We start from the raw sequence: 19,099 nt of genomic DNA, 5'->3' as shown, positions 1-19,099 counted from the left end.
TATCACATTACACTATCTATTATAATAATATGATATTAATATTGCTATGATAAAATAATATTAATATAACACAATTATATTTTATATGCATTCTATATTATTGTAATATTATGACTATTGGGACCCTCTTCAAAAATAACCAACCCTGAGGCATCGTGGAATATCTTATTAATAATAATAATAATAATAATAATAATAATAATAATAATAATAATAATAATAATAATAATTATTATTATTATTATTATTATTATTATTATTATTATTATTCAATAATAATAATTCAATAATAATTCAATAATAATAATATGACAATCATAATAATAATATGACAATTATAATAATAATAGTATAATAATAATAACAACAACAACAAAAACAACAGCAAACAACGAACAACATAATAATAATAAGCAATTATATTTCATATGTATATTATTGTAATATTATTACTATGGGACCCTCTTCATAAAAAAACCAACCCTGAGGCATCGTGGAATATCTTATAAAGTATAATAATAATAACAGTAGTAATCATAATAATAATCATAATAATAATAATAATAGCAACAACAACAAACAATAATAATAAGAAGAATAGTATTAATAATAATAATAATATGCAATTAAATTTCATATGTATATTACTGTAATATTGTTACTATTGGGACCCTCTTCAGAAAAAAAAACAACCATGAGGCATCGTGGAATATATTAGAAAATATTACAATAATAATAATAATAATAACAACAACAACACCCAACAACAACAACATAATAATTAAAAAAACTTATTATTATTTATTATCATTATTATTATTATTATTATTATTATTATTATTATTATTATTTAAATTTCATCCATATGTTATTGTAATATTGTTACTATTGGGACCCTCTTCATAAAAGAACCCCTGAGGCATCGTGTAATATAATATAGAATAATAACATGATAATAATAACAACAACAATAAAATAATAATAATAATAAAATAATAATAATAAGAAGAATAAGAATAAGAATAATAAAATAATAAGAATAATAAGACTAATAATAAAATAATAATATAATAATAATAAAATAATAATAAGAAGAAGAATAAGAATAATAAAATAATAAGAAGAATAAGAAGAATAAGAATAAGAATAATAAAATAATAAGAATAATAAGACTAATAATAAAATAATAATATAATAATAATAAAATAATAATAATACACAATTATAATATATTTCATATGTATTTTATTACTATTGGGACCATCTTCATAAAAACCCCGTAAGACATCACGTAATATATTATAAAATGTTATAATAATAACAACAACATACGACAATAACAATATAACAATGTGTAACGTTGATCTGTTACTATTCCGATACCCGACGGCGGCACAGCCGCTCTGGCTGACCCAGTCTCACCCCGCAGTGCGGCTGCAGATCCAGGACGGCTCCATCGGGCGCTGGGCCCGCTCCGGGGGGCTGCGGGGGCTGCGGGAACTGGCGGAGCGGGGGCAGGACACGGCCCTGCAGGAGCAGCTCCGCATCGTGCAGCGGCACCGGGAGCGGCTCCCGCAGATCCTGCCGAGCATCCGGAACTGCCACGTGTGCCAGGAGGGGCTGGCGGGTAAATCCGGGACAGGCACCGAGCCGGGGGCTCTGCCAGGGCTGGGGCCTGGAAAACACTGGGCTTGGAGCCAGCTGGGATTTCAGGGAGAAAGGGGAAGGGCAGGAGCTGCTCCAGGGCTGGATCCCTCTGCTGTGGATTTGGGAATTCTGGGGGAGTCACCTGGAGAATAGAAGGGTCCAGGGCCACCTGAGAGCCCCTGGCAGGGCCTGAAGGGGCTTCAGGAGAGCTGGGGAGGGACTGGGGCCAAGGCCTGGAGGGCCAGGACACAGGGAATGGTTCCCAGTGCCAGAGGGCAGGGCTGGGGGGGCTGTTGGGAAGGGATTGGTGGGTGGGAGGGTGGGCAGGGGCTGGGCTGGATTTCCCAGAGAAGCTGTGGCTGCCCCTGGATCCATCCCTGGCAGTGTCCAAGGCCAGGCTGGAGCACCTGAGACAGTGGGAGGGGTTGGGGGTGGAACTGGATGGGCTTTAATGTCCCTTCCAACTCAAACCATTCTGGGATTCCATACAAATGTTCTTCATGTTCTTCTGATGAAACCAGAAATCCAAGGAATTTGAGAACATGAGGAATTTGAGCAATGGGAATTTCTTTGGGAGAATTTGAATTCCCAGTGTGACCTTGTCAAGTCCTGACGTGTTGGGACATCACTGGAGGGAACACTTTGCTGTGGAAGAAAAGATTGGGGAGGAATTCTGGAATTGCCAAGCACTGAATGGGTCCTGTGGAGGGAGAAGGAAGGAATTTCTGTCTGGAGGGTGGGCAGGGGCTGGGCTGGATTTCCCAGAGAAGCTGTGGCTGCCCCTGGATCCATCCCTGGCAGTGTCCAAGGTGGGCTGGATTTCCCAGAGAAGCTGTGGCTGCCCCTGGATCCATCCCTGGCAGTGTCCAAGGCCAGGCTGGAGCACCTGGGACAGTGGGAGGGGTTGGGGGTGGATCTGCATGATCCTTAAGGTCCTTCCCACCCAAACCATTCCATAGTTTTATGATTCTATGGATATTCAGACTGAAATGTGGGAAGGGGACAAAGCAATCAAGTGGAAAGCCATCAAAGAAAGAACATTCCTGCCTGAGAGTTGGGGTGGGAATTGTCCTCATCCATCAGGATTCCCAACAGAGGAGCTTCTCGTTACATTTGGGGAGAAATGAAATGAATGGAGGATGGAATGAAACCAAAACCACCCCAGTGCTGCCAGGACTGATCTGCTTTCCCTCTTTCCTCCTTCTCCCACGGGTGCTGCATCCAGACTATGTCATTGGAACCGTCCACCAAGCCAAGGGGCGGGAATTCCACACGGTGCTGGTGGCTGAGGATTTCCTGAGAGCGCCCGGAGCGAGCGGAGCCTCCCGGAGCAGCCCCAGCCCTGCCTCAGGTGAGGGGCTGGGAATGGGAGAGCAGTGTGGGCAGGGCATGGAGCGGGGCTGGGAAGGGGCTGGAGAATCCTGAGGGAGCTGGGGGGGCTCAGCCTGGAGCAAAGGAGGCTCAGGGGGCACCTTCTGGCTCTCTGGAACAGGAGGGGCAGCCATGGGGGGTGAGCTCTGCTCCCAGGGAACAGGCACAGGACAAGAGGGAATGGCCTCCCATGGCACCAGGAGGGGTTGGGATGGCACAGGATGGAAAAGTTCTCCATGCAAAGGGTGGGCAGGCACTGGCACAGCTGCCCAGGGCAGGGGGAGTTCCCATCCCTGGAGGGGTTTCACAGCCCTGTGGAGGTGGCACTTGGGGACATGGGCAGGGGTGGCCTTGGCAGGGATGGGGATGGTTGGACTCCATGATCTCTGAGGGCTTTCCCAACCCAAATGATTCCAGGATTGCAGAAGAAGCTGTGGGTGCTGCAGCCCCTGGAGGGGTCGGGCTCTGCTCCAGGGACAGGGACAGGAGGAGAGGGAATGGCCTCAGGCTGGGCCAGGGCAGGGCCAGGGTGGATTTTGGGAAAATCCCATCATGGAAAGGGTGGTCAGGCCTTGGAACAGGTTGGAGTTCCCATCCCTGGAGGGGTTTCAAATCCCTGTGGATGTGGCCCTTGGAGACATGGATAGTGTGGAAGTGCTGGGGGTGGTTGGACTCCATGAACTTAGAGGGCTTTTCCAACCTTAAGGATTCTCTGATTCCATGAATATTCCTGCCATTGTAGCAACAGAGAGAGACCAATCCAGGCTGGGCAGAGCCACTGCTTTGTCAGGCTGGTGCTTTGGAGGGGCTGGGCTCTTCCCAAAGAGCAGATTCCAGAGGCTGGGAAACTCCCCCGGGCCAAGTCTGTGCTCCACAGGTGGGAAAACCCAGAGCTGGGAGAACCCAGAGCTGGGAGCGGCTCCTCTGCCTGTGCCTGAGGGAGGAATGTGGGATGGAGCCTGGATGGGGGCAGGACCTGCACAGCAAACAGGGATGCACATTCCCGCTTTCCCAGGGAATCATGGAATGGTTTGGGTTGGCAGGACCTCAGAGCCCAACCAGTGCCACAGGGACGCCTCCCACTCACTGTCCCCTGTTGCTCCAAGCCTTGTCCACTGGAAGGAGGACAGGGCTGTCCTGAATCCATGGATCATTCCCCTCCTCCCTAGGCCTGTTCCCTGAGGAGGAGTGGAACCTGCTCTACATTGCAATGACACGGGCCAGGAAGTGTCTCCAGCTGCCCAAATCCCTGGAACACCTTTTGTCCCTGGATGGGGTAAGTGAAACCTTTCCAAGGCAGGAAAACCCTCCTAAATCCGTGGGGTTATTCAGGATACCTGCACCTAAGGATGATCCCAGGATTCCCCCTGATCCAAAGTTTCAGGGGGACTTGTGCTGGCACAGACCAGGATAGCCAAGGTCACGTTTTTCCTGCGTTTTGCTGCTCCATACTGGAATTCCAGCAGGAAAACACAAGATTGCAGCATTTTTCCCCAAGATTTGGGCATTTGGGTGTTGTTTTCCACAGATCCCAAGTTCTCTCCAAGATTTCATTATCCCTGTCTGCAGGGCTGCAATCCCTTTCTGTTCTTTCCATCCTTTCTGTTCTTTCCATCCTTTCTGTTCTTTCCATCCTTTCTGTTCTTTCCATCCTTTCTGTTCTTTCCATCCTTCCTGTTCTTTCCATCCTTTCTATCCTTCCTTCCTTTCTATCTTTCCTTTCTGTCCTTTGTCTTTCCTTCCTTCCTTCTTTCTTCCTTCCTTTCTTCCATCCAAATCCTGACATCCCAAACCCCCAAATCCCAACATCCCAAACCCCCCAATCCCAACATCCCAAACCCCCAAATCCAGCATCCCAAACTCCCAAATCCAGCATCCCAACCCCCAAAATCCTGACATCCCAAACCCCCTAGTCCAGCATCCCAAACCCCCAAATCCCAACATCCCAAACTCCCAAATCCCAACATCCCAAACCCCCCAATCCCAACATCCCAAACCCCCCAATCCAGCATCCCAAACTCCCAAATCCCGGCATCCCAAACTCCCAAATCCCAAACTCCCAAATCCCAACATCCCAAACTCCCCAATCCCGGCATCCCAAACCCCCAAATCCCGGCATCCCAAACCCCCAAATCCCGGCATCCCAAACCCCCAAATCCCGACATCCCAAACCCCCCAAATCCCGGCATCCCAAACCCCCAAATCCCGGCATCCCAAACCCCCAAATCCCGGCATCCCAAACCCCCCAAATCCTGACATCCCAAACCCCCCAATTCATCATCCCAAACTCCCAAATCCCAACATCCCAAACCCCCAATTCCGGCATCCCAAACCCCCAAATCCCCACATCCCAAACTCCCAAATCCCCACATCCCAAACCCCCAAATCCCAACATCCCAAACCCCCCAATTCATCATCCCAAACTCCCAAATCCCAACATCCCAAACTCCCAAATCCCAACATCCCAAACCCCCAAATCCAGCATCCCAAACCCCCAAATCCTGACATCCCAAACCCCCCAGTCCAGCATCCCAAACTCCCAAATCCCGACATCCCAAACCCCCAAATCCCGACATCCCAAACCCCCCAATTCATCATCCCAAACTCCCAAATCCCAACATCCCAAACCCCCAAATCCCAACATCCCAAACTCCCAAATCCCAGCATCCCAAACCCCCCAATCCCGACATCCCAAACCCCCAAATCCCAGCATCCCAAACTCCCAAATCCCAACATCCCAAACTCCCAAATCCCAGCATCCCAAACCCCCCAATCCCGACATCCTAAACCCCCAAATCCCAGCATCCCAAACTCCCAAATCCCGACATCCCAAACTCCCAAATCCCAGCATCCCAAACCCCCCAATCCCGACATCCCTAACCCCCAAATCCCGACATCCCAAACCCCCAAATCCAGCATCCCAAACCCCCAAATCCTGACATCCCAAACCCCCCAGTCCAGCATCCCAAACTCCCAAATCCCGACATCCCAAACCCCCCAATTCATCATCCCAAACTCCCAAATCCCAACATCCCAAACTCCCAAATCCTGACATCCTAAACCCCCAAATCCAGCATCCCAAACTCCCAAGTCCAGCATCCCAAACCCTCAAATCCCAACATCCTAAACCCCCAAATCCCAATATCCCAAACCCCCAATTCATCATCCCAAACTCCCAAATCCCAACATCCCAAACCCCCCAATCCAGCATCCCAAACAGCCCTCCCAGAGCACAGAGCCCATTCCTTGCAATCCTGGCTCCTGCTGCAGGACCCCCCTCACCTGTGGGACCTGGAGCCGTGTCCTCCATGGGAATCGCCGATCCAGGCTGGGAAGAGCAGCCACACATCCCTGGGATGAGGATGCTCCCTGTGGACACCGGGATGTGCCACCAGTCTGGGATGTGCCACGGCTCCAGGAATCCTCCGGCTTTCCTGTGGACACCGGGAGGTGCCATCACTCCAGGAATCCTCCGGCTTTCCCTGTTCCCTGTGGATACTGGGAGGTGCCACCACACCGGGAGGTGCCACCGCTCCGGGAATCCTCCAGCTGTCCCTGCTCCCTGTGGACACTGGGATGTGCCACCGCTCCAGGAATCCTCTGGCTTTCCCTGCTCCCTGTGGACACTGGGAGGTGCCATCACTCCAGGAATCCTCTGGCTTTCCCTGCTCCCTGTGGATACTGGGAGGTGCCATCACTCTGGGATGTGCCACCACTCCAGGAATCCTCCTGCTCTCCGTGCTCCGTGTGGACACCAGGATGTGCCACCGCTCCAGGATGTGCCACCTCTCTGGGATGTGCCCCACTCTGGGAATCCTCTGGCTGTTCCTGTTCCACATGGACACCAGGATGTGCCACCGCTCTGGGAATGCTCCCGCTTTCCCTGCTCCCTGTGGACACTGGGAGGTGCCACCACAGTCAGATGTGCCACCTCTCTGGGATGTGCCACCGCTCCGGGAATCCTCCGGCTTTCCTATGGACACTGGGAGGTGCCACCACTCCAGGAATCCTCCAGCTTTCCTATGGACATCGGGAGGTGCCACCACTCCGGGATGTGCCACCACTCCGGGAATCCTCCGGCTTTCCTATGGACACCGAGAGGTGCCACCACACTGGGATGTGTCACCATTCCGGGATGTGCCACCACTCCGGGAATCCTCCGGCTTTCCTATGGACACCGGGAGGTGTCACCACTCCAGGATGTGTCACCACTCCGGGATGTGCCACTGCTCCAGGAATCCTCCGGCTTTCCTATGGACACTGGGAGGTGCCACCACTCCAGGATGTGTCACCACTCCAGGATGTGCCACCGCTCCGGGAATCCTCCGGCTTTCCCCGGGAGCCCGGAGCGCCCCTGGGGCTGGCAGGGGCACCGACTTCCCAGCTGTGGGTGCTCATCCCACGGGGACGATTCCAGGGGGTGGCACCTCCTCGTTCCCAGCAGCAGGAGCCACCATGGGAATGTCCCCTGGTGTCACCTCATAGCCTGACCGTGGGTGCCTGTGGAGGGAGGAGCAGCATCACTGACAATCCAGAGCCTTTCCTTGGCTTTCAGGGCAAGGAAAGCTCATCCCTGGCCTTTGGAATACTCACATTTTGCACCTCCAGCAGGCCACGATTCCCATGACCAGGAGCACCAGGAGAAGCCCTGTGGGAAAGAGGGATTGATGAGTGTCTTCCAGCTCCAAATAGAGCCCCAAAAACCTTGGACACAATCCCAGGGTGCCTTCCCACCCCGGGAGGGATCAAACGTGGAATTCCTCTTCCCAGGAGGAAATTTGGGTGCTGTGTCCTTCCCACCTCAGTGACATTCCCACTGACCATGGAATAAAGTCCCGCAGCCCCAAGGGTTTTGGAACTTAAAAATTAAGGAAAAGAAGCCCCTCCTTCCCCAAATGTGCTCATCTTACCTATGGAAGAGGCCAAGGCTGGGGTGGAAACTGGAAAAAAGAGACAAAAGGGGGAATTTTTAGCTGGAAATGGGATTATGGGAGGAGCCTCACTCAGGAGTTTGGAGCGAAGGGGAAAATCCACTGGGAAAGACAAAGAGGTTTTGGAGGCTGGAATGAGCCTCAGGGGTGGGATTTATTCCCATGGGAAGGGGCCCAACCTGTGGCACTGTCCAAGGGGGTGTCGGGCAGGGGGGTTGTCCCCTCTCCCACCGTGGATGTGTCCGGTGCCGGAAGCTTCTCCACGGGCCTGGATGTCTCCAGTGGTGGCCCATCAGCTCCAGGTTGTCCTGCTGGAGAGGGGCTGGAAGTTGGGCTGGTTCCTGCAGGGAAAAGGGTGTAAAATTCCCACTGAATTCCATTTCCACTTCCAAAACTCCAAGGGCAGCTCCGTTGTCTCCGTGCCTCCAAAACACCCCAAATCCAGCAGCTCCAGAGCGGTGTCATTCCAGGGAATTGAATTAACTGGGATGTTTTGGCCCCCCTGACCCCCATGGGCTCAGCTCCCCCATTCTCACCCCTCGGGGTTGTGCTCTCCGGGTGTGGCACCATCGGGATCGTCGGGCCAGGGGTTTGTCGGGCCAGAGCTGGGTCTCCTTTGGGAAAACACAACATGGGAACAGCATCAAAACCAGGGAATAAACCTGACTGGTTTGTTGGGTTGGAAACTCAACACTGCTGGGGGGTCACTCCACAAAAATACCCACCCACTGTCCAAACTGTTCCCTGTTTTTTAACAAACATGGGAATTAGTGTGGATTGGTTCATTAGTGCATTAATTACTAGTCTGGCCTCTCTTGGGTGTTGTTTTCCTGCTCCTCATTCCAGGGAATCCCCACTTTCAGTGATTTTATCATCCCATTTCCCAGAAGGGCCCTCTCTGGTTCCTGTAATGCTTCTTTGTTGTGTGAAATGTATAAATTCCACATTCCTGGTGTTGGATTCTCCAGGATAAATCCCACAGGATCCCCTGAGTTGGAATGGAACCCCTGGGAATATTGTCCTTCCCAGGCTTTCCCTTCCTCTCCCAGGTCTGGGAACACCAAATCTGCCAAGCCCTAAACCTTGGTTTGGTTTTCCCAACCCACAGACATCACCTGGAGCTTGTCTCTAATTGGTTTTCCCAACCCATGGACAACACCTGGATCTCTCCCTCCCCCATTGCTTATCCCATGGATTAAACCCTTCCCCACAAGCTGAGCAGGAGATCCAACACCTCCCTCCCAACCCACAGACATCACCCAGAGCTTGTCCCTCATTGGTTTTTCCAACTCATGGTCATCACCCAGAGCTTGTCCCTCATTGGTTTTTCCCACCCCACGGACATCACCTGGACCTTGTCCCTAACTGGTTTTCCCAACCCATGGACATCACCCAGAGCTTCTCCCTCATTAGTTTTTCTCACCCCATGGACATCACCTGGAGGTTGTCCCTAACTGGTTTTCCCAACCCACAGACATCACCCAGAGCTTGTCCCTAATTGCTTTTCCCAACCCATGGACATCACCCAGAGCTTGTCCCTCATTGGTTTTCCCAACCCATGGACAACACCTGGATTTCTCCCTCCCCCATTGCTTATCCCATGGATTAAACCCCCTCCCCACAAGCTGAGCAGGAGATCCAACACCTCCCTCCCACCCCACAGACATCACCTGGAGCTCGTCCCTAACTGGTTTTCCCAACCCACGGACATCACCTGGATAGAGTTTGTCCCTCATTGCTTTTCCCAACCCACAGACATCACCTGGAGCTTGTTCCTAATTAGTTTTCCCAACCCACGGACATCATCCAGAGCTTGTCCCTCACTGGGTTTCCCAACCCATGGACATCATCCAGAGCTTGTCCCTCACTGGTTTTCCCACCCCACGGACATCACCTGGATAGAGTTTGTCCCTCATTGCTTTTCCCAACCCACGGACATCACCCAGAGCTTGTCCCTAATTGCTTTTCCCAACCCATGGACATCACCCAGAGCTTGTCCCTCATTGGTTTTCCCAACCCATGGACAACACCTGGATCTCTCCCTCCCCCATTGCTTATCCCATGGATTAAACCCCCTCCCCACAAGCTGAGCAGGAGATCCAACACCTCCCTCCCACCCCACAGACATCACCTGGAGCTCGTCCCTAACTGGTTTTCCCAACCCACGGACATCACCCAGAGCTTATCCCTCATTGGTTTTTCCACCCCACAGACATCACCCAGAGCTTGTCTCTAATTGGTTTTCCCAACCCACAGCCATCACCTGGATGGAGTTTGTCCCTCATTGATTTTCCCAACCCACGGACATCACCCAGAGCTTGTCCCTAAATAGTTTTCCCACTCCACAGACATCACCCAGAGCTTGTCCCTCATTGGTTTTCCCAACCCATGGACATCACCCAGAGCTTGTCCCTCATTGCTTTTCCCAACCCACAGACATCACACGGACCTTGTCCCTCATTGGTTTTTCCACCTCACAGACATCACCTGGAGCTTGTCCCTCATTGGTTTTCCCACTCCACAGACATCACCTGGAGGTTGTCCCTAACTGCTTTTCCCACCCCATGGACAACACCCGGAGCTCCCATTGTTTATCCCACAGACTAAACCCCCTCCCCAAAAGCTGAGCAGGAGACCCACCCCCTCCCCACACCCTGTGCACATGGAGACATTCCCACTCCCGATTCCCACGGGGAGCTCACGGATGCACTGCAGGGTGGGGTGTGTCCATCGGGGCCGGGCGGATCCGTCGGGTTGGACACACCGGATGAGGCTGGAGGTGCCGGCGCGGCGCTTGTACCCCACGGCACAGGAGTAGCGGAGCAGCGAGTGCAGCCCCATGTCGGTGCCCACCTCGATGTGGGCGTTGGGCACGTCCTGGGGGCGGCTGCACCGCGCTGGGCACGGAGAGAAACACATGGAATGGCAGCTGGGACACCGGGAACCACCCGGAACGCCCTGCTCATCCCTGGGAGTGTCCATGGCCAGGTTGGAGTGAACTGGGATGGTGGGAGGTGTTGGGAGTGTCCCTGGCCAGGCTGGAGCAAACTGGGATGGTGGGAGGTGCTGGGAGTGTCCATGGCCACGCTGGAATAAACTGGGATGGTGGGAGGTGCTGGGAGTGTCCATGGTCAGGCTGGAGCAAACTGGGATGGTGGGAGGTGTTGGGAGTGTCCATGGTCAGGCTGGAGTTAACTGGGATGGTGGGAGGTGTTGGGAGTGCCCAAGGCCAGGCTGGAGCAAACTGGGATGGTGGGAGGTGTTGGGAGTGTCCCTGGCCAGGCTGGAGTAAACTGGGATAGTGGGAGGTGTTGGGAGTGTCCCTGGCCAGGCTAGAGTTAACTGGGATAGTGGGAGGTGCTGGGAGTGTCCCTGGCCAGGCTGGAGCAAACTGGGATGGTGGGAGGTGTTGGGAGTGTCCCTGGCCAGGCTGGAGTGAACTGGGATGGTGGGAGGTGCTGGGAGTGTCCATGGTCAGGCTGGAGTTAACTGGGATGTGGGAAGTGTTGGGAGTGTCCATGGTCAGGCTGGAGTTAACTGGGATGGTGGGAGGTGCTGGGAGTGTCCATGGCCAGACTGGAGTTAACTGGGATGGTGGGAGGTGCTGGGAGTGTCCATGGTCAGGCTGGAGTAAACTGGGATAGTGGGAGGTGTTGGGAGTGCCCATGGCCAGACTGGAGTAAACTGGGATGGTGGGAGGTGCTGGGAGTGCCCAAGGCCAGGCTGGAGTAAACTGGGATAGTGGGAGGTGTTGGGAGTGTCCCTGGCCAGGCTGGAGCAAACTGGGATGATGGGAGGTGTTGGGAGTGTCCATGGTCAGGCTGGAGTTAACTGGGATGGTGGGAGGTGTTGGGAGTGTCCATGGCCAGGCTGGAGCAAACTGGGATGGTGGGAGGTGTTGGGAGTGTCCATGGTCAGGTTGGAGTTAACTGGGATGGTGGGAGGTGCTGGGAGTGTCCATGGCCAGGCTGAAATAAACTGGGATGGTGGGAGGTATTGGGAGTGTCCAAGGCCAGGCTGGAGTGAACTGGGATGGTGGGAGGTGCTGGGAGTGCCCAAGGCCAGGCTGGAGCAAACTGGGATGGTGGGAGGTGTTGGGAGTGTCCATGGTCAGGCTGGAGTTAACTGGGATGGTGGGAGGTGCTGGGAGTGTCCATGGCCAGGCTGGAGTTAACTGGGATAGTGGGAGGTGTTGGGAGTGCCCCTGGCCAGACTGGAATTAACTGGCATAGTGGGAGGTACTGGGAGTGCCCATGGCCAGGCTGGAGTGAACTGGGATGGTGGGAGGTGCTGGGAGTGTCCATGGCCAGGCTGGAGCAAACTGGGATGGTGGGAGGTGTCCCTGCCATGGCTGGAATTGGATGGTGCCTTTCCAATGCAAATCATTCCATGGTTCCATGAAATCCTGCTCCGGGGTGGATACAGGGATTGGGTGTTGCCCTGCTCATCCAGCCTGCAGAAATACATCTGGGATGGGAACACAGTGGGAATGGGAACACAGTTGGAATTAGAGCACAGTGGGAAGGGGAGGCCAGTGGGGATGGGAGCACAGTGGGAATTAGAGGACAGTGGGAAAAGAGTGGAATGGGAGCACAGTGGGATGGGGACACAGTGGGAATGGGAGCACAGTGGGAATGGAAACAGTGGGAATGGGAGCACAGTGGAATGGGGACACAGTGGGAATGGGAGCACAGTGGGAATGGAAACAGTGGGAATGGGAGCACAGTGGGATGGAAACACAGTGGGGATGGGAGCACAGTGGGATGAGAGCACAGTGGGAAGGGGAGGACAGTGGGAATGGGAATGGGAATACAATGGGAATGGGAACACAGTGGGAAGGGGATACACTGGGAGTGGGAGCACAGTGGGAAGGGGACAGTGGCACAGTGGGATGGGAGCACAGTGGGAAGGAGAGCACAGTAGAAAGGGGACACACTGGGAGTGGGAGCACAGTGGGGACAGTGACACAGTGGGAATGGGAATACAGTGGGATGGGAGCACAGTGGGAAGGAGAGCACAGTAGAAAGGGGACACACTGGAAGTGGGAGCACTAGGAAGGGGACAATGGCACAGTGACAGTGGGGACAGGAGCACAAGGTGCTCCCCCAGGCCCCTGAAACCCCCTGAGATAAAAACCTCCTTCACTCTAAAAATGCCCTGCCCTAATTCCTGTATCCCCAGACCATCCCAAGGGGAATGTGCTCCGCTTGGTGGATCCGTGGCATTGGCACGTGCCCAGGGGCTGCTGCCAGTGCCTGCAGGGAGTTCCTGGAAACAGCACCACCTTCAAGGCGAATTCGAGGAAACTGGGCTGTGCCACCACACCCTCACCAGGCCCCAGGCCAGGAGTGAGTGAATGGAAAGCCCTTCCAGTGCCAACTCCCGGCCACTCCTGCTGGAAACGCTGCCAGAAGCACCAAAACATCCCTAAAAAACAGGGACATGCCAGTCCCCTTTGTGCCTTCCAGACTTTCAACCTGCCCTCATCGTCCTGATCCCTCCAAAAAAAAAAAAAAAGGACTTTTTCCTCAGTTGGTTTGACTGGAAAACCATCTCTTCCAAAAAATTCCCAGTCCTTTGACGAGCAGAGCTCTCCAGGATCCCAATCCGGTGTCTCCCACCCTGGATTTCAGCTGGTCTGGTGGCACGAAGCACGTGCCAAGGGCAGGGAATGTTTGGGCTCTCCTGTTTCCGGCCCTGGAGCTGCATGGCCACAATCTGGGCTTTGATCCCTTGGCAGTGAGTTGGAATTCCCCATGGATGTGTCAGCACAAGAGCTGGAGGACTCATCCCATTCCTTGGCCAACATCCCAAGGGAGCAGCAGTGCCAACCTTTCCAGGAAAATGCCTCCAGCTGCCTTATTTCCATCTGAATTCCCTGCATCCTGCTGGGGTGGGATATCCAGGCTGAGACATGCACAATATTCCCAGGTTTTGGTTTATCAGGGATTAAGTTCATGGTTCTATTTTCCCTTTTTTTGGTCCTTTTTTTTGCCAGTGATCCCAAATGGTGCCTGTGGGGATGAATTTATGGGAATGTTGGGAAGCAAAACAGTGGGAACAGGGCCAGGATGTCCCAGACATTCCATGTCCACCTCCAGGTCCACAGGGATGCACAGCCACGGACACCAGAGAATCCACACTAGGAAAACTTGGCTGTTCTTGGAAAATTATCACCAAAAGGGCTTATTTTGTTGGAAAACCAAAAGCCAAAAATGAAGGGAAAAAAGAGGAATTTCAGAGGTGTGGAGCCAAGACTGGAGAATTCAGGAGAAACACCAAAATCAGGGAAATAAATAACACTTTGTCATGTTTTAACTGTAAAATATTTACAATATTCCTGTAAATATTTTTGGAAAGCAGGAGAGGATGGGATTGTGGGATGCAGCAACACATCCCAAATTACCCACCACCTGAACTAAAAGCAATAAATGGTGGATTAATGTTCTCTTAATATTCCATAAAATCGTGTTTTCTGCCCCAAGTGGGTCCTGACTGCACCAGCTCAGCCAGGAATGTTGTCCCAAGGCCTGGGATTTGTGGTCAGGGATTCATGGAGGGCTATTTCCAGCCTGTCCTGAGGTCGGAGCCACGTGTGTGTCCCCAGAGCTGGCAGCAATTCCCACTTATCTGTCCCTGCGGATGTTCCGTAGCCCTCGCCACTCCCATCATCCCGATATAAACAGGGAGACATTCCTTTCCCAGGGCTTTGGCAGCAGATGGGACCTGGAGAGGAGGCAGCAGAGCTCCCTTCCAGCCTCATTCCCACACAAATCCTTCCCTCATTTCCAGTTGATTAAATATTTCATAATGGTCTTGCCGCTGCCAGAGGCTCCCGGGGGTTCTTGGAATCGCTGCTCGGAGCTGGGGCGGGATTTTTCCCAAAGCTGCTGCGTGTGCAGGGCAGGGAATGGAGCTGGGAAGGGGCTGGAGAATCCTGAGGGAGCTGGGGGGGCTCAGCCTGGAGCAAAGGAGGCTCAGGGGGCACCTTCTGGCTCTGCAATCCCTGCCAGGAGGGGGGAGCCGGGACAGGGGGTCGGGCTGAGCCCCAGGGCACAGGGACAGGAGGAGAGGGCACGGCCTCAGGCTGTGCCAGGGCAGGGGCAGGGGGGATTTGGGGAAATTCCTGCCTGGAAAGGGTGGTCAAGGATTGGAACAGGCTGGAGTGCCCATCCCTGGAGGGGTTTCAAGTCTCCCTGTGGATGTGGCACTTGGGGACATGGGCAGTGTGGCCTTGGCAGTGCCAGGTTAATCATTGGACTCCGTGACCTTAAAGACCTTTCCCAGCTCAACACTCCAGTTATTCCATGATTTTGTGCTCTTGGAAAGACGACACACGATGGGACATTCCCAGCTCAGGTACCCCAGGGAGTGGTGTGGGTACCCCAGGGAGCAGAGCAGGCATTCCAGGGAGGAGTGTGGGCATTCGAGGGACGGTGTGGGCACCTCCCAGGTAGTGTGGGCATCTCCAGTGGGAGCCTGGGCACCCCAGGAAGTGGAACAGGCTCCCCTTGGAATGGGTGGGCACCCCTGGGAATGGGTGGGCACCCCAGGAATTCGTGGACACCCCTTGGAATGGGAGGGCACCCCAGGGAGCAGCGTGGGCACCCCTGAGAATGGGTGAGCACCCCGAGGAAGGTGTGAGCACCCCAGGGGAGAAGTGTGGGCACCCCTGGGAATGGGTGGGTACCCCTTGGAATGGGTGAGCACCTCAGAAATGGGTGAGCACCCCGGGAAAGGAGGGGCACCCCGGGAATTTGTGGGCATCCCTGGAAATGGGTGGGCACCTGTTGGAATGGGTAGGCACCCCTGGGGAAGGTGTGGGCACCCCTGGGAATGGGTGGGCGCCCCAGGAAAGGTGTGGGCACCTCTAGGAATGGGTGGGCACCCTGGAGAAGAAGCGGGAACTCCTGGGAAGGAATGGACACCCCGGGGAAGGTGCGGGTACCCCTTGGAATGGGTGAGCACTCCTGGAATGGGTGGGCACCCCAAGAAAGGTGCGGGCAACCCCGGGGAGCAGTGCGGGTACCCCTTGGAATGGGTGAGCACCCCGGGAAAGGTGCGGGCACCTCGGGGAGCAGCGTGGACACCCCTGGAAATGGGCTGGCACCCCGGGGGAGCAGTGCGGGTACCCCTTGGAATGGGTGGGCACCCCGGGAATGGGTGGGCGCCCCAAGAAAGGTCCGGGCACCCCGGGGAAGGTGCGGGTACCCCTTGGAATGGGTGGGCACCCCGGGAATGGGTGGGTGCCCCAAGAAAGGTGCGGGCACCCCGGGGGAGCAGTGCGGGTACCCCTTGGAATGGGTGGGCACCCCAGGAATGGGTGAGCACCCCGGGAAAAGAGCGAGTACCCCTGGGAATGGGTGGGCACCCCGGGGAATGGGCGGGCAGCCCGGACACAGCCCGGTCCCCGCGGCGGGAGCCGGGCAGCGGGCACAGCCCCTTCTTACCGGTGTCGGCGGCGACGCGGAGCAGCAGCAGCAGCAGCACAGGGGCGATCCCGCACAGCAGCGCCAGCAGCGTCCGCGCCATCGGCCGGCGAGCTCCAGACCCGAGGGGGATCCGCGGCGCTGCCCCGGCCGGCACGGCGTGGCACGGCTCGGTTTCGCTTTCGCTTTCGAGCCGGGACAACGGGAGGGGCGCGCCGCCCTGCCGGGATGGGCAGCGCCCAGGGGCGGGATGGGATACCCGCAAGGAGGGATCCGGGACTCCGGGGGGATTCGCGACCCCGGGGGGAATTCGGGACACGGCGGGGATTCGGGAAACGGCGGGGAACTCGGGACGGATTCGGGACCCCGAAGGGAATTCGGGGCACGCGGGGAATTCGGGACCCCGGGGAAAATTCGGGACACGGGGGGAATTCGGGACCCCCGGGGAAATTCGGGACACGGCGGGGAATTCGGGAAACAGCGGGGATTCGGGAAACGGCGGGGAATTCGGGACACAGGGGGAATTCGGGACCCCGGAGGGATTCGAGACACGGCGGGGATTCGGGACCCCAGGGAGGCGATACCCGCGACGGGAGGAAATACCGGGATGCAGAGGCTGGAGGAATACAAACCCTGGGGGAAGCGTGTGGAGTTTGGTACCCGAAGAGGGATGGAATAGCCGGGAGAGGATGAGGGGGATTCAGTGGCCGCGGGGATGAGGAGATACCTGGCGGGGTGGGATACCTGGGGGGATGCAGTGTCAGGGCTGGGGGATAGAACACTGCGTGGGGATGCAATAGCTGAAGGGATTCAACAGCTGAAGGGATGCAACAGCTGAAAGGGATGCAATATCTGAAGGGATGCAACAGCTGAAAGGGATGCAATAGCTGAAGGGATGCAATATCTGAAGGGATGCAATAGCTGAAGGGATGCAACAGCTGAAGGGATGCAATAGCTGAAAGGGATGCAATAACCAGGGAATGCAAAGCCTGGGGGGCGAAATGTGTGGGATTTGGTACCCAAAGAGGGATGGAATAGCCGGGAGAGGATGAGGAGGATTCAGTGCCCGCGGGGATGAGGAGATACCTGGCAGGGTGGGATACCTCGGGGGGATGCAATACCGGGGCTGGGGGATAAAACACCACGGGGGGATGCAGTAACTGGAGGGATGGAATAACCAGGGAATGCAAAGCCTGGGAGGGAAATGTGTGGGATTTGGTCCCCAAAGAGGGATGTAATACCCAGAAGATGATGAGGGGCATTCAGTGCCCGCGGGATGATGAGATACCTGGGGGGTGCAGTACTGGGGCTGGGGATAAAGCACCTCGGGGGGATGCAATAACCGGAGGGATGGAATAGCCAGGGAATACAAAGCCGGGGAGGGAGGGGAATGTGTGGGATTTGGTCCCCGAAGAGGGGTGGAATACCCGGGAGAGGATGAGAGGGATTCAGTACCTGCAGGGATGATGAGATACCTGGGGGATGCAGTACTGGGGCTGGGGGATAGAACAGCGCGGGGAGGGGGATGCAATGCCTGAAGGGACGGAATGACTGAAAGGAATGCAACAGCCAGGGAATGCGAAGTCTGGGGGGGAAATGTGTGGGATTTGGTCCTCGAAGAAGGATGGAATGTGAGGGGATGTGACACCCAGAGAGGGGATGGAACACTCAGCAGAGTGAGACACCCAGAAAGGGGGGCTTTGATAGCAGGAGGATGAAATATTTGGAGGGGAGGAGTGCAGAACCAGGCGGTGGGGCTGTCCCGTCACAGGTGGGTGTGACATCCCGGGAGGAAGCAGTTCCTGCACGATCCATGTCGGGGGCACCGCAGAGCTCCGTGGGGAAGGGCAATGCCCAGGAGGACCGTGGCATTTCGGGATGTGGGATGTTGGGAAGGGGCACAATCCTGGCAGGACATTGGGCAGCACTCCCTGCCCAGGGGGATGTGGCAATCACAGCGCCCTGGGGGATCCCGATGCCATTCCTGGGAATGCAGGAGGTTCCCGTGCCAGAGCTGGAACTTGCTGGTCCCAGACTAACCTCGAAACTGGACTCCCAGCTGTGAGCAAGGCCCTGGGAGATCTGCAGAGCTCCTGGCTGGGCTCTCTCCTGCAGCATTCCCAGGACTGCACTGCACCCACACATCCTGCTCACCACAAATCCTCACCAGCTCCTTCCTCGTGGCCTCTTGGCTTTGTCTGTCTCTGCTTATTCAGACAACTGCAATGGTACCTTGGCACAGAACATCAGGAAAAATGTATATAATATGTCTATTTATGTATTATAGACAATATATAGATAATAAATAAATATAGATAATAAATACATGCTATTAAATAAAGGGAGGGAGGGAGGGAGGGAGGCAGGGAGGGAGGAATTTGGAAGGAAGGAATTTGGAAGGAGGGAAGGGAAGGGAAGGGAAGGGAAGGGAAGGGAAGGGAAGGGAAGGGAAGGGAAGGGAAGGGAAGGGAAGGGAAGGGAAGGGAAGGGAAGGGAAGGGAAGGGAAGGGAAGGGAAGGGAAGGGAAGGGAAGGGAAGGGAAGGGAAGGGAAGGGAAGGGAAGGGAAGGGAAGGGAAGGGAAGGGAAGGGAAGGGAAGGGAAGGGAAGGGAAGGGAAGGGAAGGGAGCAGGATTAGGATTCAGTGCTAAGCCTTTCAGGCAAGACCTTTTGTTGCTGGAAGCCGAAGGTCTGGGAGCGTGACGTCGGTGCCGAGGAATCCA

General features: G+C 54.4%; 2 protein-coding genes across 6 annotated transcripts in view; one reads left to right on the top strand and one right to left on the bottom strand.

The window, feature by feature from the left end:
* FBH1 (F-box DNA helicase 1) overlaps positions 1-8,923 on the top strand; it is a 38,067-nt gene extending 29,144 nt beyond the window's left edge. The window contains 4 exon segments of the mRNA XM_071552903.1: positions 1,430-1,627; positions 2,873-2,998; positions 4,188-4,294; positions 6,289-8,923. Of these exon segments, the coding sequence (XP_071409004.1) occupies positions 1,430-1,627; positions 2,873-2,998; positions 4,188-4,294; positions 6,289-6,378 (521 nt within the window). The 3' untranslated portion in view covers positions 6,379-8,923.
* On the bottom strand, positions 1,179-17,152 carry IL15RA (interleukin 15 receptor subunit alpha). 5 transcript variants are annotated; one of them, XM_071552910.1, is made up of 8 exons: positions 16,400-17,152; positions 10,652-10,846; positions 8,486-8,563; positions 8,129-8,290; positions 7,929-7,958; positions 7,612-7,666; positions 6,301-7,518; positions 1,179-3,952 (listed from the first exon to the last, which is right to left on the bottom strand). In XM_071552910.1, exons 1-7 carry the CDS (start codon positions 16,479-16,481, stop codon positions 7,413-7,415), a joined length of 708 nt encoding a protein of 235 aa, XP_071409011.1. In that variant the 5' UTR covers positions 16,482-17,152; the 3' UTR covers positions 1,179-3,952; positions 6,301-7,412. The 5 variants fall into 5 exon arrangements, with proteins under 5 accessions (XP_071409011.1, XP_071409008.1, XP_071409007.1 ...); XM_071552907.1 differs by lacking the exon at positions 16,400-17,152 and having other exon boundaries at positions 1,179-2,292; positions 3,719-3,952; positions 10,652-11,044; XM_071552906.1 differs by lacking the exon at positions 16,400-17,152 and having other exon boundaries at positions 10,652-11,044.
* Between the last annotated feature and the right edge of the window lie 1,947 nt (positions 17,153-19,099).

This window comes from Pithys albifrons, chromosome 3 (assembly GCF_047495875.1).
Source record: "Pithys albifrons albifrons isolate INPA30051 chromosome 3, PitAlb_v1, whole genome shotgun sequence".
Taxonomy (NCBI): domain Eukaryota; kingdom Metazoa; phylum Chordata; class Aves; order Passeriformes; family Thamnophilidae; genus Pithys; species Pithys albifrons.
Note: the sequence above shows the minus strand (reverse complement) of the source record. Positions and strands in the feature narration are given on the sequence as shown.

What these genes read in the sequence shown, in the direction of transcription:
- IL15RA (XM_071552906.1), bottom strand. Translation starts at nt 10,931, where the DNA reads ATGGACACTCCCAGGGATGAGCAGGGCGTTCCGGGTGGTTCCCGGTGT. An exon ending in GGAGAGCACAACCCCGAGGG is followed by an intron (nt 8,291 to 8,485) that starts GTGAGAATGGGG and finishes TTTTCCCTGCAG; the next exon opens with GAACCAGCCCAACTTCCAGC. An exon ending in CCCCTTGGACAGTGCCACAG is followed by an intron (nt 7,959 to 8,128) that starts GTTGGGCCCCTT and finishes TCTTTTTTCCAG; the next exon opens with TTTCCACCCCAGCCTTGGCC.